This window comes from Engraulis encrasicolus, chromosome 6 (assembly GCF_034702125.1).
Source record: "Engraulis encrasicolus isolate BLACKSEA-1 chromosome 6, IST_EnEncr_1.0, whole genome shotgun sequence".
Classification (NCBI taxonomy): Eukaryota; Metazoa; Chordata; class Actinopteri; order Clupeiformes; family Engraulidae; genus Engraulis; species Engraulis encrasicolus.
In genome coordinates this window covers 44,971,196-44,999,074 of record NC_085862.1, presented here as the reverse complement: position 1 = coordinate 44,999,074, position 27,879 = coordinate 44,971,196, and the positions used below count along the sequence as shown (strand labels likewise).

Here is a 27,879-nt window from a genome sequence, read left to right as displayed (position 1 = left end):
TATCTGGGGAATTAGTGTGGCTTTTCAAATTTTCCCATTTCCAATGTTAATTCCTTGGTTGATAACGTTTTTCATGTTAGGTTTTGAGGATAGCGTGATCCTCAGAATTACATAACGTGCGATAATCCTCTAAATATGGGTTCAACTTGTGAAAAAAGTGATGATAAACCATTTCACAGGTATTTCTCTTCGGGGCGGATGACTGTAGTGCTAATTATTTCTCATCTATAGTCAGTGCTGATCTCTTAACACGTTAAAACCTGATTCTGCTTATTAAAGCATTTTGCTCATGCTTGCTTTTCACTCCTACCCTTATGGGCTGTCCTGTCTCCTGACCTCAGGTCATTGTGGTGTAGCCCTCTCAAAAAACCATTAAAACGAGTTGCTGATTTGTCTATGCAAAGAGAGAAAAATATCACTATTTATGGTCAAAGGGAGAACTTTCAGTGACAGAGAATGTACACAGTGCATGCGTACTGACCACACTGGACATGGGCTCAATGGCTGCGCACAGAGACAAGGTAAGATAAACCTTTACTACATTTAGTACACATTTGGCTATATATTTACTGTAATTCGCAATACACATAGGGCTACTGTACAACCACTGCTCTGTGTGTGCATGGCAAGTATGCATCCAATCTTCAAGTTCACACTTGCATATTTGTCCATTTTGTATCGCAGGACAAAAAGATATGGCCTCAAGTCAAGATTACAATTGTGGTGTATGTCATGATTACACAAGGTAAGACATGCACAGGTTCACAGATTAGAGACATCATTATACAGTACTGTATGAAAATGTATGGTGATACGTGTTATTGTGGTTCATTTGAAATAATTTGTTAATAATAATAATAATTGATAATAATTGGAATTGAGTGATTTAGGGAATGGCCATAACATAATCTTTTGCAGCTCTGAAATTCACGTATACAACCATTTTATAGACTGAAACCGTTTTATCAAACTGTAGACAAAAAACACAAGCGAGTTACGTCTTGTGTTCAGTGTTGCCGGCTACTTAGGGTTGCCGTCTGCGGGAAAAAATGGATTTTGGAGAAAAAAAACGCCGAATTTTTGGCCATAGAAATCAATTGAATTGGGTGGGATTTAGTGCTTCCAGGCAGGATTTGAGAATTATTTGGGCTGGAAATCATCAGCCTCATCTGGCAACCCTGCTTGTGTTTGACTTGACAGGTCTGCTTTGGAAGCCTGGCTTGACTCTGAACTGCTCTGAGCCCAACACAAAGGCCCTCCTGATTGCTTTCAATGAAACTGTAAATGGCTTGAAAGGGGTTCGCCCAGTCAACAACCATAGCACCACAACCTATGTCAGCATATACTTCACCCTGTATGCCATTCTTGGAGTGGTGAGTCATTATCGTGTCTGGCATACAGTTGCTGTTTTATATGTGAAAACCTGGCCCGTTAGACATTTAGTATCACCAGAATGGCAATGACCAACTTATTATGAGATTAGTAAGTAAGGGTTCTGTTTTAATATTGTAGTTTTGTAGTACTATGGCATGGGTGTCAAACTCAGGCCCCGGGGCCAAATCTGGCCCACGGAGCCATTTTATTCGGCCCGCGGGATAATTTCAAATCCTATGTTCATAAATCAGACACATATGAACAACCATATATGATGGGAAAGAATGTGTGTGAAATTTTTAACTATGAGTATAAAGTCCATGCACAGTTTTAAAAAGATAAACTCGATCCGCAAATTTAGATTTTTTTTCCCTCAGTCAATTTGAGTTTGACACCCCTGTACTATGGTATTAAAGTCTCTTCAATGATCATTATAGTGTGTCACTGGTGAAACAATGTATTAAAAGGCTACACTGACTGCTGTTTTTTGTACATTATGGGTTACTTTTTTAACGTCCCGAAGAGTGGTTCAGAGTCATTCTGTGTAACATAGAGACAAAAATGTGATTGTTTTCAGGACGAAAAGGCACAGCTTCTGGAAACCATGATCTGGTTCACAATGGTGAGTTTACAGTACTTATCAGTATTGGTATGAACCTCATAACGTATTGGGTAAAGAAGTAAAATGTCTCAAGGTGGCCGTTACATAGAGTAAGGCCCATCCTAGAGTTTAGAAAAGAGTGACATAACATTACCTGATTATCATAGACTTGCAATCAAGATTCGTAGAAGCAACGCCGCCGAAGGTGCTGCGTCACTAGGAGGGCGCAGCCTGGCTAGAAGTTAAATGTTACAATTTGCTCTGCTCCTGTACTTATGATGCTACTCTCTGTTCTACTGTCACAGTCATGGAAAAACCAGTTCCTGAGCTGGGACCCTGAACAGTGTGGGACCTCGTCCATGACACTACCAAGAACCATGCTCTGGGTGCCTGACGTTGTCATTGATGAGTTGTAGGTTCAATTGTATTGGAGAGAAAAACATTGATTGCTACCTTGCGACTGACAACTTTTGTCAAAAGTTATGGAAAATCATCTACTGTAGATGTTTTGAATTCAATTGAATTTGATACCAAACAATGTTATTAGGCATGTGTAAGTCTAGAAGTTCTGAGGGAATGGTTTTAGACGAAGACTTACAACTTACTAACAAGTATACTGCATAAAGATTATATACAAGTATAGGCCCACGTATATACAAATGCCTATTTAAAACATACTCATTATCTCTACATTGAATTGTTTCAAAATGGTAGGATTCCGGCAGGTTTTTAACTTCACCTATGACATAAGTAGATAAATCTTTGGCCATATAGCACAAGTGTAATTCATGTTTTTCAATCAAGTTTGCATTGAATGATTGATTGATTGATTGATTGATTGATTGATTGATTATGTATGTGTGTATGCACTGTGCAGTGTGGATGAGAATAACGCCCCTGAGACCTTCTATGCCCACGTGACCCACGACGGGTACATCAAGGATGAAATGCCCCTTGAGGTGATCAGCTCCTGCAACCTGGAGATATTCAGGTTCCCCTTTGACACCCAGAACTGCTCCTACACATTCCAGTCCTGGATACACAATTGTGAGATTTACATTTTTTTGTCTTCAGTCAACAGATTACGCATCCATTTGTAAATATAGTGCAAATGTCACTGCCATAATGAAAAAGTTGATATACAAAGGTGTTCACAGTGTCAAAAACACTCGTTGTGGTATGATTCAGTTATTATGATTTTAAATGGTTGATAATGTTTTTTAGTGGTTATTTATTTCTATTTTGTTTTCTTGCAGCTCATGAAATTAAATTAAGATTAGGACACACGGTTGGGGAGATCATGAACACATCTCGTGATGTGATGGTCACAAAGGGAGAGTGGGAGCTCCTAGATATGACTGTGTATGAACATGAGCTAGACATAGGAGTGGCCGCACGCCACCAGATCACATACTATGTGAGTTCCCTCATCTTGCATAACTTACACACTTCAATTGCTGCATGTAAAAACGTATTCACTCAATATACAAAATGTTTATCATCCATTGTGTATCCATTGTATTATCCATGGTGTGCCCATGTATTATCCATTGTATTTATGCAATATTACCCCTTCTTGCTTGTGTGTCTTTAGATTGTTCTCAGAAGGCAGTCGACCATGTATGTGGTGAACCTGATCATTCCCAGCTTCTTCCTGATCACAGTGGACCTCTTCAGCTTCGTCCTGCCCCCCCAGAATATTGACCGGTCAGCCTTCAAGATGACCCTCATTCTGGGCTACACCGTCTTCCTGCTCCTCATGAACGAACTGCTGCCCGTCACAGGAAACACCATACCTCTCATCAGTAAGAGAAACATTATCAGCAAGAGAAACATTGCAGCTCTGTTGTGGCCGAACACTTGGGCACTGGGTTACCAGGCCGGCAACCTGGGTTAAATTCCGGCCCAGATCATGTGCCCATCCTTCCCTGTGTCTCTCTCACCACCATTCGCTTACTGTCCCATTGTTCGCTATACTGTCCAATTAAAGTTGAAACACCCCCCCCCCAAAAAAAAAGAGAAACATTGGAAGCAGTGATAACTCAAAAGTCAATAAAGGCAATTGCATTGCAGCACAAGTTGGCAGTCGACAGAGCAAAACGTATCCAGTAATATGCTTACCCAAAAAGGAAGATTTTTGAGTGTGGTTAAACAGTGTCACCATTGTCTTACTGTTGGAGAAAAGTTGTTAATAGCAGGGCCTTAACTTCCTGTCCCTTTTCCCGCTTGTGTTTCTAGATGTGTTTTTCTCTATGTGTCTGGCGCTGATGGTGGGAAGTCTCTTGGAGACCATACTGATCACTAATATGATGTGTGGCTCCATCCGTGACCTTCCCATGCCAAACTGGTTCCGAGTTTTTTTCCTGAAGTTCCTTGCACCGCTAGTCTTCATGAAGAAGAGAGTCAAGAAGCGCACTTCCACTCAAAGTCAAGGTATATCAAGTTTTACATTTCAAGTTATACGTTTCAGATGTCCTCTGAACCTTTGATAAACGAAGTGGTCAATAAATCAATCAATCGATTTACAGGAAATGATGAAGATTGCCAACCCTCTTATCTAAACCCTATCTCCTTCACCACTAGGTCATGGCGGACCGTTTACTGTTGGGACCATTTACTGTTGAACTTGTTCATCCTCTGTTATTGTGTATACACTTTTTTGAAAAATAAATAAATAGATAAATGAATAAATACATCCGAAATCTAATTCACAGCTAGCGGTGGTGAAGTAGCCCATGTTTCTGGTAAGGGCGAAGGTCAACTGGGTTCCAGAGACGGTCAGACTGCAGACCCCAGTGTGGTGGAGCTGCAACACCTGGGAGAAGAACTTCAGGCCATCCAAAGACACCTGCAAAAGAAACCAGTCACAGTTGACCAGAACGCAGAGGACTGGATTTTCGTTGGCCTGATCATTGACCGTATAGTGTTTGTGGTCTATTTTCTCTTTTCCTTCATCAGCCTGATTGCTATTATCGTCATATGGGTTAGCCTGTCCAGTGGCTGACATTGCAGGCAGGGCCGTAACGAGACATTTTCAAATACAGAGGTCGAATACTGCGTGCTGTACTGCATGCTGTACATTTAGAATGCTTCAAACTAATCAGTCAAATCTTAGGTTTGTTTTCATTAACCACTGCCTTAAGGATAAATGGGGGTGGCATATACTTACTGAATTTATCATTGTTACCTCCGCCAAGGAGGTAATGTTTTCGGTCACGTTGGTTTGTCTGTCTGTCTGTTTGTCTGTCTGTCTGTTTGTCAGCAGCATAACTCAAAAACTAATCAACGGATTTTTACGAAACTTTGTGGAGTCGTTGATAATGACCCAAGGAACAAGTGATTAAATTCTAGTGGTGATACGGATCACGAACCAGAACCAGGACTTTTTGAAAGATTCTGCCAGCAGGATGACTCAAAAACTTATCAACTGATTTGGATGAAACTTTGTGGAGTTGTTCGCAATCACCCAAGGAACAAGTGATTAAATTCTGGTGGTGATCCGGATCACGAACCGGAACCAGGACTTTTTAAAAGATTCTTCACCATTGCTGGCCTATATATCTAGACGCCCCTAGTGACCAGAATTTCTATTGCGGGTACTCCACAAAAAGAAGGCAGAAAGACTTAGGGTGTATCAAGCAGCTTCCTTGGCGGAGATCTGCGCTCTCTGAGTGCTTCTAGTTGATCATAAATCGATTTTCATCATGAATTTTACATTTCTGAAAAAATACAGAGGACATGACCTCTGTGTCCTCAACGGTTACGGCCATGATTGTAGGTATATGTAAATAATAACGTCATTGATCCCTGAGCTATGGCCTTACTTGTGCGACATGAGTTTGTATTCATCAGAGGTCATGACCTTAAGATTATGATTAAGCAAGTCAAGGTTTGTGGAGTATCCAACAGTGTCTAAATAGGCTATTAAAACATGGTAAGAACAATAGTACATTGAGTAGGCCTACTTCATATGTAACTATTGATGTCAACATGACACCACACTGTCCAAAACAAACTTAATTTCATCATTTGTTCGTGTTGTTATATGAGATGAGTGATCAAATGTACCTGTTAATTGAGCTTGTGTGTGATGAACAAGAATGTGAAGAAAAGGAGGCTAATGTTCATGGTGAATCTGCTGGTTCCTAGCTTTGTTTTTGATGACACTTCATAGAAATACTGTATGACTGGCATCATCTGTGCATGATTTTTCCATCATCGGTTGTCCATATGAAGGATATATTCTGATATTGCTGTATAATGTTGTTTAATGTTTTATTATATTGCAGACCACACACAATTTGTGTATGACTAAGTAGACCAGAGACAGTTTTGTGTATGACAGTAGCAATTGCTTTGCATGCTCCTCACATACAATTGTGTAAGCCTCATGGGTTACCTTTCCGTAGTGTGTGCTCAAATGACAAATAAAAACTTAAGAACTTCAATGTCATGTTACGTTGTCTGTTGAAAATAAATAAGAATTATGTGATCAACATTATTAACGGTTATTGTCATGTTCATGACTGACACTGAAAGATGGTGACATAAAATGCACCATGTGGGGCAGCGGTGGCCTAGTGGTTAGGTAGGTGGAGTAAAGATCAGAGGGTTGCAGATTCGAATCCCACCATTACACCTCTGCCCATGGCTGAGGTGCCCTTGAGCAAGGCACCTAACCTCACATTGCTCCAGGGACTGTAACCAATACCCAGTACCTAAAACAGCTTTAAGTCACTGTGGATAAAAAGTGTCAGCTAAGTTCAATGTAATGTAATGTAATGAATCGCTGGTGCACTGCACTATGATGGGCTTCACTGGCGTGCACAGACATTTTGGGGGGCAGGTGCTGGGGGCATGTGGAACCGCTTACTTCCAAGGCAATATAGGGATTATATCGCGGCATTAGGGGTCTTACACACCAAGGCGGTAAAGCGTCGCGGAACGGCCACGTTTTTTACCGGCGTCGGTGAAAATACATTGAAACCTATCTGTCCTTACACACCAACCGGCAGTAGTCGGGCGTCAGCGGCGCGGGAGCCGGCTCCGCGCCGCGCTGCATTTGGAAAATAGAACTCAAGCGTATTTTTCACGCCGGCGACCGGCGGTGTCTCATTCAAATGAATGGCAAAGTAGCATGCTAGCTTTGGCTGTGGCTAGGGTTTTGAACAGGACTGGCCGCGCACGCCGACGCTGTCAGTGTGAAAGGCAGAGAAAAACACGCCGGCCGAAACTAAGCAGAAATACCGCGTCCGTCCTGCGACCGTTCCGTTCCGCCTTGGTATGTTTTGGCCCTTATTATCACACGTTTTTAATTGTCAAGCATGTCTAGATTATCACGTCAACAAAGACCACAATAGAGAACATTGTGGAAAAACAAAAAAAAACTTTCAATGAGGGCACTTTTAGTGCAGTAGGGAAAGGGGCAGGTGCTTTAGCACCACCTCGTTCCTATCTGTGCATGCCTATGATGGGATTGCATGCCTATGTGGGGACCCAAGTTCCGGTCCGAGTCCGACCAGGGTAATTTTCCAGTCCCTCCCTATCTTTCTCTCCCCCTCTCGTCCTGTCATGATATTCACTGTCCTATTCACAGTAAAGAAAAAAAAAACATGAAATGAAAAAAGAAGTAGAATGAAATGAATAAGTAAATTATCCTACAATGAAGGAGATATACTATATGCTACGACACACTACATCTTATCCCATAACCTGAATCTGGATTCTTGGTCATACCTGCTGGTGCATGGTACACTTCATCAAAACGACTGATAAACTGATAAACATAGACAAGACTCAATCCCAAAACATATGGAATTGATCACATCCACCCTCTGCGAAGCCCAATTCAAATTCCTCACATCCTTTCTTCACAGCATCCCAGACTGGCACTATTGCCTCAGCAGTGTTTGGAGACATGTTGATTACATCTTAAAGGAATATCCTCTTATCATATATAGAATTTAAAGCATTAGTTGTGTTCATTTTAATGATTAATTATTACAAATTATTGATTTAAGCTATTATTAATATTATCAATGTATTATTTAAATGTATCTTCTAAAGCAATGTTGTTTGATTCAACAGGTTTATTGGTTTTAACACAAGTCTCTGCTCTTCCTGTTGTATTTGCCGGTTCTTAAAAGCAACAATACAGGAGGAGAGAGAAAGAGAGTCAGTAACGTCTGCTGAAAACCATGAACTCAGTGGCATCCAGGCAACTGTTGCGTAACTCCTGTCCTTCATGTCAAGGTGAATATCACTGCCCTGTGCGTGTGAAAGAAATGTTCGTGTCCCACTATGACCACAGCTAAAACACTGACCTGTGCTGTTCCACCACCTCACCACCACAGGCAAAGTCTTGGCCCACCACCACGTTTGCTTGTTGGTCGGTCAAGCAGACACCCAGCGCTTTGCATGGCGACAGCAGGATTTTTGTCACACTTTGGAATGTGCATGCTACCCATAGAAACAAAAGATGGAAATGTCCATCTCTGTCTCATTTGTCTATGGAAATGAGCTGTCAGTCATCCCAAAACTGAAAATGATTGAATACTTTATAAGTTATAAAATACAAACACGTGCACAGAATGCACAGTTCAAAATTCCCACGTCAGCTGTCCGGTGACAATGACTGGTACTGATTTGAGGTAAAACCATATCAATCCCCATCAGCTTCATATTTATTATGTACAGTATTACTGTTAGCAAGGACTTTCATACATTTATACACTGCTCTGTGAAATCATAGCTGTCAATTAACAATGTCTAAATGAAATGCTAGAGTAGAGAGAGTCGATTATCATTCATTGATCCCGAGGCTGAAGCTAAATGTAATACATGTGTATATTGCAGAGTACAGCATGGTACAGCATGGGCAGCAATTGCTGTCATAGTCACACCAGTTCTTGAGACAATAGTAGTTTGTTTTTAATTTAGGGATAGAGATATCAAAAATAAAACTGCTCATCTCTGCCCCAAAAGGCAAGCCCGCTTCCAGCATTTTCTGTGAGAATGCAATCTAGTTGTGTATTCTCCTCTTGCAGGTGTTAACCTACAAATTTGAAACCGATCAACAATTTAAACCACTCATCTATTTGACTTTAATGCACAGACATAAAACACCATTCTCACCTTTCCAGTGTCCTCCTGAAACTATTGCTCTTGTCCTCCATCTTGCCTTCAAAGTGGTATCTTTCCTTTGCAAATGGCATCCTGTTAATACATTGCAAATATCTGTTTCATGGTAGGGAATGATTATGTAATGCTTAATGATTAAGTAATGCCTAGTGGTTAGCTGAGTCCCCCCTGAAGATCATATTTATTCATTAGCTAAATTAATCATGTGACTCCATATGTCTATCCCATATGGGGAAGGCTATCACATTAAACGTGTGGTAAGGAATGTCCTTTAGTGCTCAAGAGAACACAAGCTTATTTGAATTATATTGAAGTACATGTAGGCTATTTCTACTCAAGTTGTGATGATTTTTAGTTTTTGAAATTTTAGTTAAAAATGATTTTTAGTTTTTCTTGGTCTTTCAATGGTTGTGTTTTTAGCTAAAAAGTTGCTCTGACACACACTGATACACGCGGTCTCACAACACAACAGGTGGTGAGTGTATCAGCTGTTCACCAGATCAGCTGTTTTTGAACCCTGTAACCATTCATGTCCTTTACATTACATTACAATATATTGCATTACATTACATTAAGTAGATTACACTAGATGATGCTTTTTATCCAAAGCGATTTACACATGGCACAGGGTATATTGGTTACAGTCCCTGGAGCAGTGTGGGGTTACTGTAGGTACCTTGCTCAAGGGCACCTCAGCCATTGAGGGAGGAAGGGATTGGTCAGGGTGGGGATTGCACCTGCAACCCTGTGATCTAATGTCCAACTTCCTAACCAAAACACCACGGCTGCCTTCCTCCTCCACCTCTATTATCTGTTTTTCTTCAACCTATAATAAATTCATGCTGACATGGTTCAGGATAGACACTAGCCTATGCATCATATGATATTGTGCTATGTCCTCCGTAGAGTTACAGTCATATGATTGCTTGATTCATGCTCTCTTATGAAGGCCATCAGGCAGCATCTTTTTCAATGCATGCACTGCTGATGTATCGCTGCTTGACAATAAACATTGTTTCCAGTAGACCTAAATCTCAAAGTTAGAAAGCATGATCATGCTGTAAGCTATAAGGGTTTCCACAGCTTAGAAACGGTCGTGTCTCTACATAGTTAATGCAAATTAATTGTATGAAAAATGGACCTGCTTGGATGGCTTCAACGATGGCAATAACAAGTGTTTCAAATGTGTAAATTAAATTACCAGCAAAGCCATTTTGTTAAACTCTGTATTATAATAATTGCCAATTCATTTTAAACTAGATTGCATTCTCACAGAAAATGCTGGAAGCAGGCTTGCCTTTTGGGGCAGAGATGAGCAGTTTTATTTTTGATATCTCTATCCCTAAATTAAAAACAAACTACTATTGAGAAAACAAAGCTAAAAGAAATGTTGGAAAAAATCCATTCACCCAGTCAGAAGTTATGGGCCAAACAATTCAGCCATCTTGGATTCAGCCATCTTGAAAGTGTTGTAGCTCTGCGTTTTGGGGATATACTAAATGACATACATGGTATTTGAAGTTGGCTAAGGAACACTGCATATGATATAATTTTGAAAATCAACATGGGTCCGAGTGGGATTCGAACTCACAACCTCCATAACTGTAATGCAGCATCTTTGCCATTGATACTAAATGATATACATGGTATTTGAAGTTGGCTAAGGAACACTGCATGATATAATTTTGAAAATCAACATGGGTTAGAGTGGGATTCGAACTCACAACCTCCATATCTGTAATCCAGCACCTTTGCCATTGATACTAAATGACATACATGGTATTTGAAGTTGGCTAAGGAACACTGCATGATATAATTTTGAAAATCAACATGGGTTAGAGTGGGATTCGAACTCCCAATTATTTATATTTAAAAAGTAATGGGAGTTGGGACATGATATTTACACCGTGTGGAGTCATCTTCTAGAGCTCACTAACAACGCGTCAACTAAACTTCTAGGTGAAAGTGTTGATGTTTATGAACGAAAAAGCCTTCTACACTCTGATCTATAGAGTGGGACGGAACTCTGTCTCTAAAGGTTCTACCATTGTTTTCAATGGGGACCCAAATTTGCAAAAAATCGCCAAAAACAGAAAAACGGACACGCTATATCAGTACAAATGATCTCCAAGCCGAGCCGGTCGTTTTAGTGTTTGAACGGTGTCTCTATCTCGAAAGGCCTAGGAGGAGATCCATTTTCATGCAAGCCCGCTTAATAATTGGTCTTTACCTACTACTTTACCATCTACTATTACATGAATGTGCATGACCGTCTGGAAGTGTTGATTTGTTGGATAAAACGCAACCTAAAGAATGTGAATTTGAAATAGATTTTTAATTCCTCTACCAGCAATCATGCACGACTTTGCCCTAACTTAATCGGTCTAAAATGATTGCACCTCACACCTTTTTTTCTGTGTAACATATATAGTATATATAGTATAGTAATGAACTAAAAGTGTAGTAGTATAGTAATTCACAAAATACAATATTTAAATACACTATACAGCCAATGAGGGGGCTGACATAATTTGTCAGAAAATAAAACATCAAAACAACTATGTGTGGTTTGATGTGGTGACCTCTATGAACCATGGCATGTCTGAGGCGACAGTGTTAAAACTAGATCTCTGATTTGTCTATGCAAAGCTGGGGATTATTTAGGCTATATTGTACATGCATTCAGTGATGGATGGCCTAAGTGTCAGACATTCAGCGCATGTGTATGTATACCTTCGATGGCTGCATTTAATTCACACAGCGTAAAGGTAAGATAATTTAATATAATAATAATAATAATAATAATAATAAACTTTATTGCAGACACATGTCCATATCACACACCATAATGTACGTGTCATTTTTGGTATTTGCCAGTCTCCTACAGGTTAGCCAGTACATATTTCAATAAAATATCTGTGTATTGTCCACAACAGGGTGAAAAGCAATGGACAAGAGTTATTATCTATGGCTTTGTTTTGCAGGGTAAGGCACAAAATATACTTTTAAGTTTTAAGTTTTAATTTCATCACAATCATTAAAAACATTTGACAGTCTTTAAGAAATGCATATTGTACTGTATCTCACATCATATTTTGCAGCCATGTGTGTTGGTTTGGGTATTACTCTAAACTGCTCTGAACCAACCACCAAAGCCCTCCTGGACGCTTTCTCTACGAACGTATCCATGTTAACAGGCATGCGTCCAGTCAACAACCTACACACCCCTACTAATGTCAGCATCCACTTCAGTCTTTACGGTATTCTAGATGTGGTGAGTCATCTAGCCATAATTGCTTCTGTTAGTAATCACTATTTTGACCCTGATGACCCCTGATGAAGGCCTAAATTATCACGAGGTAGATGCCAAACAGCGAATTAGAACAAATGGTATCCTTTCAGTTTAAGCATTTTTAATATTCATTATTATTTTAGTGTATCTACATGTAATATCTTGTATTTACACTGTAGCCTACCTAACCCTAACGGTACAGTACACAATGTTACGTTAAATTGTACCTAATTAGCGTAACAGGGACCGTAGGCCCTTTGGTGTGGATGAGATCATTGTTGGCCAAAAAACTTAACTACATCATCATTGTGGAAAGTCTAAAAGATGAAGACTTCATCATAGTACTTTTGGTGCCATCAAGTTGATAATAGAGGCCTTGCATGAAAGAGAACCGAACGGATTACCATAATCATAATCATCAGCACTGAACAACAACCTTCCACAATAACACGGTTTGGTCCCTCCTGGATGTGTATGTATGCCTATAGTATGTGATTGTTGGTATGGCTGCATGGTTTATTGTGTGAGTAAGTGCTTATGTTGCCTGTGTGTAGTATCTGTGTTGGAGCGTGCATGTATGAGTGGATGTGTGTGTGTATGTTGAGAGTAGGCCTATGTGTTTATGACAGTATTTGTGTATGAATGTATATTGCACTTGATGTCCATATGTTGTCCTTGTGTACTCTATTGCGTATGTTTTGTCTTCATGTTGGCTGTAAATTTGTTTGATGGTGGTGGGAACACATTTCCCCTTGGGGTCAATAAAGGCAATCTAATCTAAACTAATCATTACCATCGTAATTGAAACGGTCAATCGTGATCTTTGTTTGCAGGATGAAAAGGCCCAGTTTTTGGACACCTTAATCCACCTCACAATGGTGCGTACACTAACCCACCTACGTATATATTCATGATTAGTTACCTTTTTACTGTAAAGGCATGGACATTAACACACAGAGACAGATGAAAACAATATGCATATCGAAATATTCAAACTTGTCTCTGCAATACAGCAGTCAAGGGGAGGTAGTAATTGCCATGATTTGAAGAGATGCCAAAGCTTCGTAACGGAACCATAACATTATGGATACGTCACTAATAGAGGCGTTTATTAAATATTTGTAGAAGTGTTATGTGTCATCTGATCAATACTGCCGTGCAAAACAAGAACGTAGTAACTCAAAAATGGTGAAAAAATGTTTAGATCGGAAATGGGCTTTCAACTACCTCATTTGTCTTGTGTCAAAAAAATGGTGGTCCAACACCGTCCCGTTTTTGAGAAAAATCATTTTTGAAAGTGCAAAAATTACCAAAAAAAAGTTACTGCGGTGTTGGATTAAAGGTTACGTTGTGCAAAACAAAAACGCAGTAAGTCAGTGAGTTACTGCTGCACTTTCCAATGTGAATTGGTTTGGGAGTAGACAGTAATACTAGCCAAGAACGCAGTAACTCCTGCAGTAATTCCATTTTGTGGCAGTAATACCAGCCAAGAACGCAGTATCTCTGTTTTTTGTGGCAAAAAGACACATAAATGTTGTTTTTTCTGTTTTTTTGTGTGCATTTACTCTCTATCCTAAAAAAGTATTACCAGGAAGTGTCACCACCACTTTACCGACAACACAGATGTCCCACCATATAGCAAACTTTGAAGCCTAGTTTGCCAGAATCTGAGTTACTGCGTTCTTGTTTTGTAAGGCAGAACAGTCTCTTGCAGTTGCAGACAATACATGCCTTGAGAAACCCATAAAATCTCTGCCAAATGTCAGTTTCATTTCAGTTCAGAGAAGATGTAGGTCAGAGGGCTTCAGCGTTCTCTGTCTAGTAATGCGAAGGTGCTCTATTTTACTTAGACATAACTTTGAGATGTTTTGAAGAAATTCAAGGCTCTCTTCGTCTTCATTTAAAGGAGAAATTCTGCCAATTTCAATATGCTGTTGTATTGCTCACGCTACCCTTGACTTGTCAGTACCCGGTGATGCCACATTGTTCGGCTAAGCCCTTTCCGAGATATGAGCTCTTCTAATTGGGGCAGCGTTTGCTTACATAAAAAAAAAAAATAACATAGGCCTACTCCAAATATTTTCCCGAAAGGTACCGCTGTTGGCTAGTTGTCTGCTGATGTCGTATAACCTTTCGGATGTTTTGGGAATAAATAAAAATGTTATTTTGAAATGTAAACAAATCGCTGCCCCCATTACAATGACCAAGATCTCTGTAAAGGCTGAAGAAGAAGAAAAAAAAAAACTCAGGTACTGACAAGTCCAGAGTAGTGTGAGCATTACAACTGCATGTTGAAATTGACTGAGCTGGTCCTTTAAAAGCTTTTAATTTCGCTGAGCTATAGTTCATACTTGAACAGATACAAATTGCCAATATGTTTCGCATGGGGGCCGCTAGGGGGGGGAGTGGTACAGATTCTAAGGGCCCAAGCACTGATAGAGCCCCTTAAGAGGGCCCAAGCACTGAGAGGGGCCCTTAAGGGGGGCCAAAATTCAAATCTTTCATGGAGCCCAGCAATTCTGGCAGCGCCCCTGATGTTTCGGCCATCAGTGGCCTTCATCAGGGCTTCAAGGGCCATTGCTTCTTCAAACATTTTATTTCAGTTCAGTTTGAGAAAAACTCCCACACACTGACCATTTTGCTGTTTTCTTTCCACAATGTTTAGGTCCTACATTTACTTAATGAAGTCAGCTTTTATTGTCACTTTCTTCATAAGCACAGGTCATGCAAGGAAAATGAAATTACATTTCTCTCTATAATTTCATTTTCCTTGTATGGCCTGTGCATATGAAGAAGGTGACACTAAAAGCTGACTTAACATGAAGGTATTGGACTCAAATTTAATGTAGGCTTATGAAAGAAAACAGCAAAAGGGTCACTGTACGGGGGCTTTTTTTAAAATTGTCTGCTGAGTGACCCATGGGCCATCTCATATGCACCTGCCAGCTGAGGTGTACAAAATAAATTCAGTTCAGTTTACCTAGGCCCACTGCTGACACCTACAGGTATGCCTGTGAAAATGAAGCTTAGCAAGACATGTATATACGTATATGACTGAAATTTCTGGTCACATTTTTTATTACTCTGTGTTTCCATGACAGACATGGCAGATGGAGTCTCTGAGTTGGGACGTGGCCGAGTGTGGGACCTCATCCATAACTCTGCCAAGAAACATGCTCTGGGTGCCTGATGTCATCATTGATGAATTGTCTGTTCCTTTACTTTTATCTTCATTGGAAATCGTATCAGAACAAAATAATCCAGTAGAATTTTTGTCAGTTTTGTCAGTATTGTTGCCATAGCAGCCGAAAATACAAGCATGCTGTGGTGGCTTGGTAGATATGCCGAGAGGAAGGAATCTATTTTCTAATCTTTGAATATTTTTGCTCGTGTCCATATCTAGCCATAGACCAAATCTAGCTATACTTTTCCTCATATTGGGCAATATACAGTACATAACCTATGTGCATATAACCTTATCATTATGGACAGAGTGTTACACCTGTGTAAAATGACTATTGTCTATCTAAAATGTGCTGATAACAAAGGCCCAGATAGTAACTCAGGCTTCACTCCTGTACAGTGTGGACGAGAACAACGCCCCTGAGACCTTCTACCTCTATGTGTCCCACACTGGTGAAGTCATGGACATGATGCCAGTGGAGGTGGTCAGCTCCTGCACCCTGGACATCTACGAGTTCCCCTTTGACTCCCAAAATTGCTCATACACCTTCAGGTCCTGGATACACAACGGTGAGGAGAGGAGGCCCCCGTTTATAGGCACCAGGGTCACCACTAGACATAAGCAGAGTACGCAGAGTGCTTAGGGCACCAACCAGTGCCTGGGGCAGCAACCACTTTGCCCCCAATATTGGGGCATCCTAAATTGAGATTGACTTAAAAAAAAGTCATGAAAAAGATATTGAATTATATTACAAAACATATATTGATTAGTTAGTAGGTTATTATTACCATTATTATTATTATTATTTAATTATGAGGGGAGCCTCCGGACAAATTTATGCTTAGGGCCTCAAAAACACTGCTGCTATTTAGTGTTGCCTGGAATTCTAGCTTCTTTAGTCACATGTAGCAACGATACTGTATGCTGGTTGGACAGTCAATGCTTCAGAATGTCAATAAAATAATCAAAAGACTTTAAAATATATATATATATTTTCTGTTTTTGTGTGTTGATAGCTGATGAAATAAGGTTATCGTTCGGACAGCATGTGGAGGACATGCTCACCATGTCCAAAAACATCATGGTGACAAAGGGAGAATGGGAACTCCAAGACATGAACGCCTTTGAGCATCCATCAGTCGACAACGGAGAGTTCACAAGCTACCAGCTAACTTACGCGGTGAGCTCAGCATGCCTGCTAAAATGCACACCCTCACAGTTATTTCCTCAGATACATGTATTTTGCAAATGTCTCTTTCAAAATCTTATGAAAGTCATTTTCTTTCTTTATTATTTGATTATAGAGTGGACTGCACTGAATCAATGCTGTTTATTTCCAAATTCAAACAGCAAAACAATTATACTGACATTAAATAGGAAGCACAATAGAAACATTTTTTTGAACATTTAGGAAAACTGTTTTGGACAAGCGTACTTTAAGTGCTGCTTTGTGGTCGTAAATTACCATTTTAAGAGCCTTTGTTCATTTGCTTTCAGATTATTCTCAGAAGGCAGCCAACCATGTATGTGGTGAACCTGCTTCTTCCAAGCTTTTTCCTAATGACAGTGGATCTCTTCAGCTTCGTCCTGCCCCCCCAGAACGTGGACCGGTCAGCCTTCAAGATGACCCTCATTTTGGGCTACACCGTCTTCCTGCTCCTCATGAACGAACTTCTGCCCGTCACAGGAAACAGCATTCCTCTCATCAGTAAGTGATTTCCTGTCAGGAGTGTAGCAGCAAATTCTAGGCCCTCAATTGGACTGTGTGTAGGCCTCCTATATAAATGGGGCCCTGGTGACCAGAGACGATTCTAGGATCAGATGGGGCCCCAAGCAAAAATGCAAAAGAATGAACCATTTGAACCAAAATTGGCACTACTGTGGCAAAGTGTGGGCTCTTATTCACTATCTAGGGGCTTGGGGCCCCCAAGCGGCTGCCTGCCTTGCCTGGTGGCAAGATGCGCCTCTGCTAGTGACTCAGTCACACATGACCCCCCTGAACAACACCCCTGCTGCCTTTTAACATTGATTAGGTACAGTACCTAACATGCTTAAACAGTAAGCTATATATGAAGTTATTATGGTTAGGATTAGGACTAGTGTGTGTAAGTGGTAAATATCACATTGGCAACACTTTGTGGTGTCCTTTGTGGCCTATCTGCGTGTATCAATGTCTAAAATTATGTATTTACACTATACAGTACATACCTATCGTAACCCTGACCCTAACCCGAAGGTGCAAGTGCAAGTGCAATTGCACAATGTTACATTATGTTACATAGAGGATTCTCACTAATAGTAAGACATGAGAGCATTCTTTTCTTGTAGCGAGAGAGTAAAATCAGAGAATATTTAACCATAAACCACTATTGAGGAGAAATGTCCTGACCTCTTCTGACCTCTTCCGCTTGTGTCTCTAGATGTGTTTTTCTCTATGTGTATGGCCCTGATGGTGGGAAGTCTCCTGGAGACGATAGTGATCACTAACATGATGTGTGGCTCCATCCGTGACCTTCCCATGCCTAACTGGCTGCGAGTTCTTTTCCTGAAGTACTTTGCGCTTGTAGTCTGCATGGGAAAGGCGAATAGCGACAGCACGTCTTCTGAAAATCCAGGTACACCGAAACCAAATAAAAGTTTGCTTTACCCTTTGTGCCTGTCCATGATGGTTAGCCTACGTAGTAATGACCTACATTTCATCCAGACGAGAGAAGAAGTAGACTCCCTTAAGAGTTTCATGAGATAAAGTGAATGGTGATATATATGCCATTGCATTTGTATTGTATGTATTGTTTATTGACTTACAATAAACAATACATGGTTCACATGGTGTGAGAATGACATTTGTATTGCATCTCAATACTGTGTACGTACATTTACAGATGGCCTTGGTGAGGAGCCCTCTGTTCCTGGTAATGGCGAAGGTCAACTGGGTTCCAGAGACGGTCAAGCCCTCCAGACTGCAGACCCCAGTGTGGTGGAGCTGCAACACCTGGGAGAAGAACTTCAGGCCATCCAAAGACACCTGCAGAAGAAACCAGACGCAGTGGACCAGAACGCAGAGGACTGGAAGCGCATTGGCCTAGTCATTGATCGCTTCTTATTTTGGGGTTACATCATTTTTTACACTATCAGTCTTGTAATTATATTTGTAAAATGGATGACTATCTACACTGGGGGGCACCATGATGAAGATCACTGATTGTACTCTGTCATTGTCATTGTATTTTGTTTTTAATAATGCATCATTTGTTTCAATGGAACATAGCTAAGCCATGTTATGAAATAAATACAGTGTGGTAGATACGTATCATCTGCGATATAGTTTTATACCGGTACTACATAGGCCTATATATACAAGTAGTTCATGAGCACCATGATATTGTGTTGTTTTGCTTGAAATCTCTGTAGCTTACTAAACTGTTCCTGAGAGTAATAAATGATTACTTGTTAAAATATACCTTTTTGATGGCATATGAGTCATGGAAGATGAAGTTGGACTATGGTCCCACTATGAGAATGTAGGCTAATGATTGTCAATGTCTCAATTGGTATGTTTCCTTCGTGTTAAAAGCATAAATAAAGCCTGAACTGTTTGTTGGACATTTCATATGGATTATATTTGTTTTTATTTTTGCACACGTAAACATTTTGCTGTACAAGCATTTTGTTGTAAAAGTAAGCATATGCTTTTGTGGTACAATAGGCTAAGTATTCTGAAACCATAAGCATAACGTTCTGGACTGACAAATAGCATCTTGTCCATTGCTGTACCATCACCTTTATCATATCAGGTTCATGATTTGTCTTTGTGCTGTGCACAAGCACAGTTTGTAATTTTTAGGTACATTTTTCAACTTCCCACAATATCTTTTTCCGAGCAATGTAGGCCTAACTGTTAGAATCAGAAGCAAGCCTATCATTAACATAACAGCAAACTTTGCTCCTCATGTTACGAAAATGTTGAGATAGCAAGCCAATGGCACTCCACCTGACATTGTGGGTTGTAATTTTGGTGAGTTTATTTTTAATGTCTGGCACTTGCTACAAGAGCTACATATGCCAATAACCTTTTCCTAATTGTCACCAAAATTGTAATGACTAAGTCTTAATCTGTTAGTCTACTTGTACCGACAGGCCATCCGCGTAAAGAGGCCACCCTGCCACTTTTTGATCAAACATCACAATGTATTGTCTTGCGCCCCCTATCTATCTACCATGGTAGTAAAATGCTAACTAGGTTGTTTTAGGAACACACGCCCCTGGTTCAGGACCAGTCACCAGACCATAGGCTCGTTCGTGACGAAGCAGTAAGATTTTTGCTAGGCAGTGGGCATGCACACTTTGCCAGTTTGATGCATTCTGGTTAGAATTTTCTAACCACAATGCATCAAACTGGCAAAGTGCGCATGCCCACTGCCTAGCAAAAATCTTCATGCGTCGTCACGACCGAGCCCAATATAACAAGTGAGATATGGTCTGGAGACTGCCTACTTAATTTCTCATTGGGGAGGTGTGGCTTACGATTGCCAATGGCCGTTGATTGGCCATTACGGATGTATCATTTGATGTATATGTAGCCCATAGCCAATCGTGTGAGTTGTAAGAGGTGGTTCTTCTTACGATCCTGGCTCTTGGTCTGTTGCATTATCTGTGTCACTCTGTTCTGACTGCCACTCCATTTATTCAGGTCAAGGTTTAAGTCCTGTGCGTGTGAGAAAGATGTTCATGTGTCTCACTGTGACCACAGCTGAATGCTACTGTTCCACCAACCGACAACCACAGGCAAAGTCTGAGCCACCACCACGTTTGCGTGTTGGATTTTTGACTGGACAGCACTTTGCATGAGGCCAGCAAGTTTCTGTCACTCTTTGGAATGTGCACGCAACCCACAGGAACAAAAGATGGAAATGACACTCTCTGTATTATTTGTCTATGGAAATGAGCTGTCAGTCAGTTTAAAAAATGAATTTATGTTTTATAAGAGTCACAACACATGCAAACACATATGTGTAGACGCACATGAGTGCAGATGGGACTGGCCATATGCACAGTCCAAGTCAGATGTGCAGTGGAAATGGATAGGACACATCTATGGGAGGTAAAGCTACATTTATCACTGAGTCTTTCGACTTCTACTACACAATGGACTTTTATACAATGATACCGCTATGAAATATTTGCAGTCATATGTGTCTTGTTTGTAATTTGTTGCTTAACCATCCACTAATATGATAGGTAGGCCTATGATGTGTTATGATTTCGGTATGTTGATGACAAAGGCTAGTGGTATTATGACTGGCTGCGCTGAATTACATGCATGTGTTGCAGGGCCCGTATTGGAACAGAAAAGTTTTTGTGACTATCTTTAGTCTTTTGACACATGGTAAGATGCATTTTATTTTTATATTTCAAAAAAGCTATATGATAATCTGTCTTATAAGATCTTGTAAGATAACTGTTTAATTCTGAGTGTTTTTATTCTGGATTCCCTATGAGACGTAATGAATTGTTTTAAACAAAACCATTTGTATCAAACTTGCCTGTGATACTTTACGGTACGTCTGCTGCTACTGTCTTTGTTTTCACACACTGGACTTGTTTGTTTGGCAGCTCTGCACATGGGTCCTGTGGCGCCTCTGAACTGCTCTGAGCCCAACACCCAGTCCCTGCTGGCTGCCTTCAAAACCGACATTTTCCCCTTCAACGCAGTGCGCCCTGTCAACCAGCTAACCACCCCCACCAACATTAGTATATACTTCACCCTCTACGCCATCTTAGGAGTGGTAAGTCCTGTATCAGTACTGCACACCTCTACAATATTTTAAAGTCAAAGTAGAAAAAACAAGCAATCAATGTGTATAGCCTATCTACAGTATCTACAAAGTACAATAAGCACTGAGAGTGTGTTTTTTCTTCTTTAAGCTGGCAGTTTGTGTACTCGCACCTAAAATTATCCTTTTCCTAGAAGTTGAGCCCGCATATCCCTTCCTTCGATATATATTAAACTCTTCAGCTTTAAGCTTTAATTAAGCGCAGTACTGTGAGCTTGTTAGCTGAGTTTCTGTGTGTTGCTATCAGGATGAGAAGGCCCAGGTCCTGGAGACTTTCATCTGGCAGGCAATGGTAAGTGTCTGAACACTTAAACTAAACAACACTAACATTTCATTTTGTAACTATATGCTACAATATTTGTATTGATATTTGTATCAATTGTATGCTATAATATTTTCTAATTTGTAATGCATAATTTGTAATTCCTCCTACTACCTTTTGTGAACAATGTAACATTCTGTACATACATAGGCTATTATAACATTGTAGGCCTACTATTCATGATTCAACGATCCAAGTACAATAGCAAAAAATACATAGGCCTACCTAATCTCTATTTTGAATACAAGCATGATTCAATGATTTCGAATGCAGACATGGCGGATTGAGTTCCTGAGCTGGGACCCTGAGGAGTGTGGCACCGATGTGGTCACCGTTCCAAGAAACAATCTATGGAGGCCAGACATTGTCATCAATGAATTGTGAGTATTGTAGGCAGTTGAAAATTATTCCAGATGAAAAACCCCTCTTCTACATTGACTATGTTCCCAATGTTTTTGTTGATGACATGGTATTCTCATTAATTATTTGTAAAATGTTTTATTAGGCCTAGTTTTATGTCCTTTGTGGGCTTACATACATTTTGATATTCTCATTTAAACCAATTGTTGATATGGCTTAGGTAGGCAATTGAATTCCAATGAGCGTCACTTCTAAGTATGAGGTTGCTATTTACAAAAGCATTTTCCCTCATTCAGATAGCATTTTATGCTATGTGCATGTGTACCTGTATGTGCAATTCCTATGCAGCGTGGACAAGAACAAAGCCCCGGACACCTTCTACGTGCGTGTGAACAGCTCGGGCTATGTGACTGACGGCATGCCTGTGAAGCTGAAGAGCTCCTGCAACCTCAACATCTACACATTCCCCTTCGACATGCAGAAGTGCTCCTTCACTTTCCACAGCTACATGCACAACAGTGAGTTAGCATGAACCAGGGCTGGACTGGTAATCCGGCATACAGGGCATTTTCCCAGTGGGCCGACTGTCCTCAGGGGCTGTTGCTGCTGTTGTTGTTGGTTATTTTTTTTGTTTTGTTTTGCGTTTCCCATTGAGACTGGCCCACCATTTAGAAAGGGGTGGTCCATTGGTCCATCTTTGACAAATAGACAATGGATTTAAGCAGCCATACTGTAATATCGTTGAAAGATGGAGCCATATGAGGGGCTGATCTACGCCACAAATGCATGGGCTGTATTGTGGACCTAGTCCAGTCCTGGGAGGAAAATATACACTCACTATGTGCTTTTTGTTACATTGTTACAGGCACTGTCCATTATATTTGTGCTATTTTGAAGGGTCCATGTAGGGGCAGCATGTAGCAAAAAAAAAAATCTAGTTGCGCTCATATTGCCGCCTCAGACATACAGTAAACTCGTACTGCAAGACATGGAATGTGGTCAATGTCTCGTTCTTAATTTTTTCAAGACATTACATTATATTGCATTTGGCAGAAATGTTTTAACCAAAGTAACCAAAGTGAAGATATCATTGGGTTGAGTCACCCTGTGTTTAACCTGGTGCATGTGTTCCTCGTCTTTTCTCCTGCAGATTTGTCTGTGAGCCTGGATTTTGGGAAGGCGGTGGAGGACATCTTGAGTCAGTCCAAGCTGTTGATGAAGACCATGGGGGAGTGGGAGCTGCTCGACATGACCGCTGACAAGATCAGCTTAGTCAGCTACGAGAGCACATGGGACGAGCTTGTCTACTACGTGGGTCACTTCCTGATTTTTCTTTTTTCCAAGAGATATTGAACTATTTTCTGGCCTAAACTCCACTCAGTAGCAATGCCATGTAATGTGGTTGCACTAACTTTGCTGTATTATATCTTTGCTTACTCCATGTGTTTTGTTTTGACCTCTACACATCTTTACCTTGTTTGTGTCTTCCTATAAGCCACTTTGCATAAACTTAGCTTAGGGTAATATAATGCTAGCCTATGTCATGTAAATATTCAGAAGTAGGCCTAATCAAAAATAGTGTCATAATCATACATCACCGGATAATACAATGCTTTGTTGTAGGCACAATGTTATATTCAGGGGGAATCACAATTTTACCCTCTGAAAAAAATATGTGTCAATTCCGTGTGAAGTACCGTAAATTTCAGTTGTGTCTGAAGCGTATAGGCTACTCTGCTTTGTCTTAATGTGAGCTCAGGTTACGCTGAGACGCAGGGCCACGCTGTACGTGGTGAACCTGATCATCCCCAGCTGTTTTCTCATCACCCTGGACCTCTTCAGCTTCATCCTGCCCCCCCAGGAAGTGGACCGGTCAGCCTTCAAGATGACCCTCATTCTGGGCTACACCGTCTTCCTTCTCCTCATGAATGAACTGCTTCCTGTCACAGGAAACACCATACCTCTTCTAAGTAATTGTTTTGTCATGAAGCTCGTTTATTTGACATTTAAGATTGTATAGCTCAATGTTTCTCCACCTTTTTTGAACAAACGCCCCCCCTGACCTCATCACAAGCCTCTCAACACCTCCCCCTTGACCTCATCATAAGCCAGACAACGCTCCCCTTAGTGTTAAAAAATTAAATGGACTAATGCCCCACAATGGCAACTAAGCACCGCCCCCTCTCATCTCTATCCTTCTCAACGCCCCCTGGGGGGGTTGTAAAGCCCCCGTTGAGAATCATTAATATAGCGGATGCCAGCTAGCAGAGGTCGGTGTAGAACGTTAGTAAACCTCCCTCCCAAAGCCTGGTACTGGTAGGTGGCGGGTTCGAGCCCTGAGTGGGGAATTAGGGTAGGATCACCTCAGTTACAATTGCACTATAATGGGCGATGGATGGACTTAGGACTCAGGAAGTTTTTTCCCAAACAATTTTGTGTAAGAATAATTAAGGTTTGAAGTCAGGAAGGGTTATTCTCTTTCTACAAATGCACCCTTGTGAACATAAAAATATTTAAAATATCATGTTTGCTCAAAACTTACCTCGGTGAAAATATATAGAATCTGACACCAAAGTGTTGATTCTGATGCATATCCATGCACAAGTTCGTCAGATGGCCGTCTTGAAAGTGTTGGCCTCTAAATGTATGAATGAAGAATGGAGAACATTATGTTGCTATTACCTTCAGGCATAATGACATATTTTCCCAATTTGTACTGCAAGCAAACCTGTGGTTCTCCTATAGAACTCCATCAGCCCACATTATAGGGGGAGTCAGACGGAAATAAACATTACATTAAAATTTATTAATATACTGTGCCTGTCTCTCTAGGGGGGGGGAAATAATTGTAATTGTTACCTTTGACTTTCCTTCAGATGTGTTCTTCTCCATCTGTCTGGCTCTCATGGTGGCCAGTCTTCTGGAGACCATCATCATCACCAACCTCATGCACAACTCCCAGGCTTATCCAGCTGCGCCTCACTGGCTCACGTTCATCATCATAGACGTGATAGGTCGACTTGTCTGTTTACGACGCAAGAAAACGCCTGAGCAGGGCTTTGTTTTACCAAATCATGGTATCTATATTTACATTACATTACATTTGGCAGACACGTTTAAACTATCTAGCTGAACTATGTTTCACTTCCACTGTCCACCACAAAGAGAATTACGCCATCTCCATCAAGATATGATTCTCTATGAAAGCAAATTGCTGCCTCCCATTCATAATTTATCTGGTCATTGTCAAGATTTCATCAAGGTCGTGATATGCAAAACCCATTTATTTTGTTCAGTAGAAAGAGCTCAGTAAACTGTGAAACTTCAGCCTCTGAAATTCTGTTCCTCTAATTCTGTTCCTTTCAGTTCTTTTCCTTTATTGAAATGCCGTTCCTATAATCTGCGTTATTTTGTTCAAATGTACAATTTTGGTGGCTTGGGATGAGTAGGCGGACTGCTTAAACTCTGGTATAAGATTCTGGTAAAGGATGCTGGTTGGTATAGGATTCAAACCTTTAGGTACCATAACACAACTCCCTTCCCAAAAGTAAAATTGGGTATAATCTTGGGTATAATCACTTCTAAGCAGTAAGACTCCTAAGTCTTTCTCCTTATTAAGGAGGAGTAAATAAAGTAACAGTAGAGTCTGTATATTATGTATCCCTTGCATTCAAGTAACCTCAGCAACTTAATTTTTTGGAGAAAAAACTAACATTTTTTGTCAGTGAAATGTACCCACCCCACCAAATCATTTTTTACAGTGTACTGACATCCAAATACCCATTTCCACAGGCAGCCTGGTGAAGATGAAGGTGGGTGACGCGGCGGGAGGCCCTGAGAAGGAGACGGAGGCCGTGACGGAGCTCAGGAAGCTGAGGAGGCAGCTGCAGGACATCCGCCACCACGTCTTCAGCGCCGCCGAGGCGGAGAGCCGCGGAGACGACTGGATCCTCATCGGCAGCATCGTGGACCGCTTCCTCTTCTACCTCTACGCCATCTTCATCTCCGTCAGCTTCTTCACCATCGTGGCTCTGTGGATCCACCAGGAAGCTGTTTAATGGAGTGTGAACTCCCTCACTATTACAGTATATATGAAGTAGAAGTAAGCAAGAGTAGGCCTAGAGGCCTTTATATAGCAGCCTTTTAAGTAAAACTTGGAAACTTGCTGTCAACTCAATTATTGTATGCTGAATTCAGTCTGGTTCTCAAACTGAATTCAGAGTTTTTGATCAATTCCTATAAACAAAAGCGCTGCCGAAATGGTTTGTATGCCTGTCATCTAAAATGTAAAGACGTTGGCTTTAGTAAGATCATATAGCAACATTTATTTCTTATGTATAAGTAAGTAAGACCTCCCTCCCCTCAATTCAAGTTTAATTCAAGTGTTGTTAATAATATGTATTGTGGCACAGCTGCTGTATATGATTCCAATGTAATTCTTTCAAAAGTGTGTAAATGTTTTTCCTGTGTAATGGGCTATATTTTGTCTACTGTACTGTATGTGATACCAGCCAATAAAGAGGTTTTAAACCATGACAGAAACCCATGCAGTGGTGAATAATATTTTCAGGTAACATGTTATGTAGTTCTTCAAGAAGTACCACAGATACCATAGAGGCGCACGCACACACACAGACAGTGTGTGTGTGTATGTGTGTGTGTGTGTGTGAGAGAGAGAGAGAGAGAGAGAGAGAGAGAGAGAGAGAGAGAGAGAGAGAGAGAGAGAGAGAGAGAGAGAGAGAGAGAGAGAGAGAGAGAGAGAGAGAGAGAGAGAGAGCGCTTCACCAATTAAAGGTGCAATATTGTTTGTTAGGTACATGCAAGAGGTGTCTATGGAAAGAAAACAATCAGGATAACTTGATGCTGGTACAAAAACCCCACACACTCCTGTTCTCCCCCATCTCTCGTGCGCACGCATGCATGCACGCATGCACGCACGCACGCACACACTTTCAGGGAAAATAATTGTATGCTCGAGTTGTTACTGCAGGTGTTGAAAAACATGTAGGCTATGCTTGATTGTTACTAGTAGTTTGCAGACAGGACTGCACTCCTTCCAGACAGACGTGGCATACCAAGATTTTTGCCTGGAACAGGAGGAAATTAGAAGTGAAAGAAGAAGACTTAAACGATCACAATGGGGTGTTCTTGTGGATACCTGCTCACATCGTGTGTTTTTCTGCTTACAGGTAATTTTCTGACTAGAACTGTAGAGATTACAATTTGTATACTTGCAAGAAAAGTATGTGAGTCCTTGTGACATAAATAATGAAGTTTAACAGTGGCGTGCAGACATATTTTGGGGGGCAGGTGCTGAAGGGAGATGTTTGGGACATGTAGAACTTGCAGCTGTTACTAGGCTGTAGAGGCTACACTTTACATCAGTGGTTCTCAAACTTTTTGTGTGAAGTACCACCCAAGAAAATATTGAGCTCTCCGAGTACCACCTTGACAACCAACATTAGAATATCGCAGCAAAGGCCTTCCATATTCACTTTTGCCAGTCAATACAGGAGATGTTCATAACGGCATCAACAGCTACGGTCACATTCAGTGCAAGTTTGTTTTTAAATTTCTTGCTTGCCTAGTATTATTCTGCATTATGTTTTCAGATTCATAGAGTTCAATATTACAAAAATTGAGAGCAAAGAGACATTTTCGACTGCAACAACTTGATTAGCCTTCAAATCAATGCACAAAAAAATGAATTCTTCCAAGTACCACCAGAGATGTCAGAAGTACCACCAGTGGTACGCGTACCACAGTTTGAGC

The 27,879-nt window shown here is 40.7% G+C and overlaps 2 protein-coding genes across 2 annotated transcripts; both read left to right on the top strand.

Moving 5' to 3' along the window:
- Positions 1 to 500: 500 nt before the first annotated feature.
- Positions 501 to 16,619, top strand: LOC134451572 (5-hydroxytryptamine receptor 3A-like). The gene is made up of 11 exons (XM_063202078.1): positions 501 to 521; positions 1,952 to 1,996; positions 2,281 to 2,387; positions 2,853 to 3,022; positions 3,232 to 3,392; positions 3,570 to 3,780; positions 4,214 to 4,408; positions 4,690 to 4,874; positions 15,509 to 15,589; positions 15,956 to 16,195; positions 16,608 to 16,619. Exons 1-11 carry the CDS (start codon positions 501 to 503, stop codon positions 16,617 to 16,619), a joined length of 1,428 nt encoding a protein of 475 aa, XP_063058148.1.
- Positions 16,620 to 16,705: 86 nt separating this feature from the next.
- Positions 16,706 to 26,192, top strand: LOC134451571 (5-hydroxytryptamine receptor 3C-like). The gene is made up of 12 exons (XM_063202077.1): positions 16,706 to 16,771; positions 17,089 to 17,299; positions 18,012 to 18,206; positions 18,474 to 18,701; positions 21,205 to 21,377; positions 21,673 to 21,717; positions 22,021 to 22,127; positions 22,456 to 22,625; positions 23,258 to 23,418; positions 23,867 to 24,077; positions 24,984 to 25,184; positions 25,900 to 26,192. Exons 1-12 carry the CDS (start codon positions 16,706 to 16,708, stop codon positions 26,163 to 26,165), a joined length of 2,034 nt encoding a protein of 677 aa, XP_063058147.1. The 3' UTR covers positions 26,166 to 26,192.
- Positions 26,193 to 27,879: the final 1,687 nt, after the last annotated feature.

Excerpts from the sequence above, each read along its gene's own strand:
- LOC134451572 (XM_063202078.1), top strand. The coding sequence starts at position 501 with ATGGCTGCGCACAGAGACAAG. Across the intron at positions 3,023-3,231 it reads CCAGTCCTGGATACACAATT|CTCATGAAATTAAATTAAGA; the intron begins GTGAGATTTACA and ends GTTTTCTTGCAG. Across the intron at positions 4,875-15,508 it reads ACGCAGAGGACTGGATTTTC|ACATGGCAGATGGAGTCTCT; the intron begins GTTGGCCTGATC and ends TTTCCATGACAG.
- LOC134451571 (XM_063202077.1), top strand. The coding sequence starts at position 16,706 with ATGAACGCCTTTGAGCATCCATCAGTCGACAACGGAGAGTTCACAAGC. Across the intron at positions 17,300-18,011 it reads AAACAGCATTCCTCTCATCA|ATGTGTTTTTCTCTATGTGT; the intron begins GTAAGTGATTTC and ends TTGTGTCTCTAG. Across the intron at positions 18,702-21,204 it reads TGATCGCTTCTTATTTTGGG|CTCTGCACATGGGTCCTGTG; the intron begins GTTACATCATTT and ends TTTGTTTGGCAG.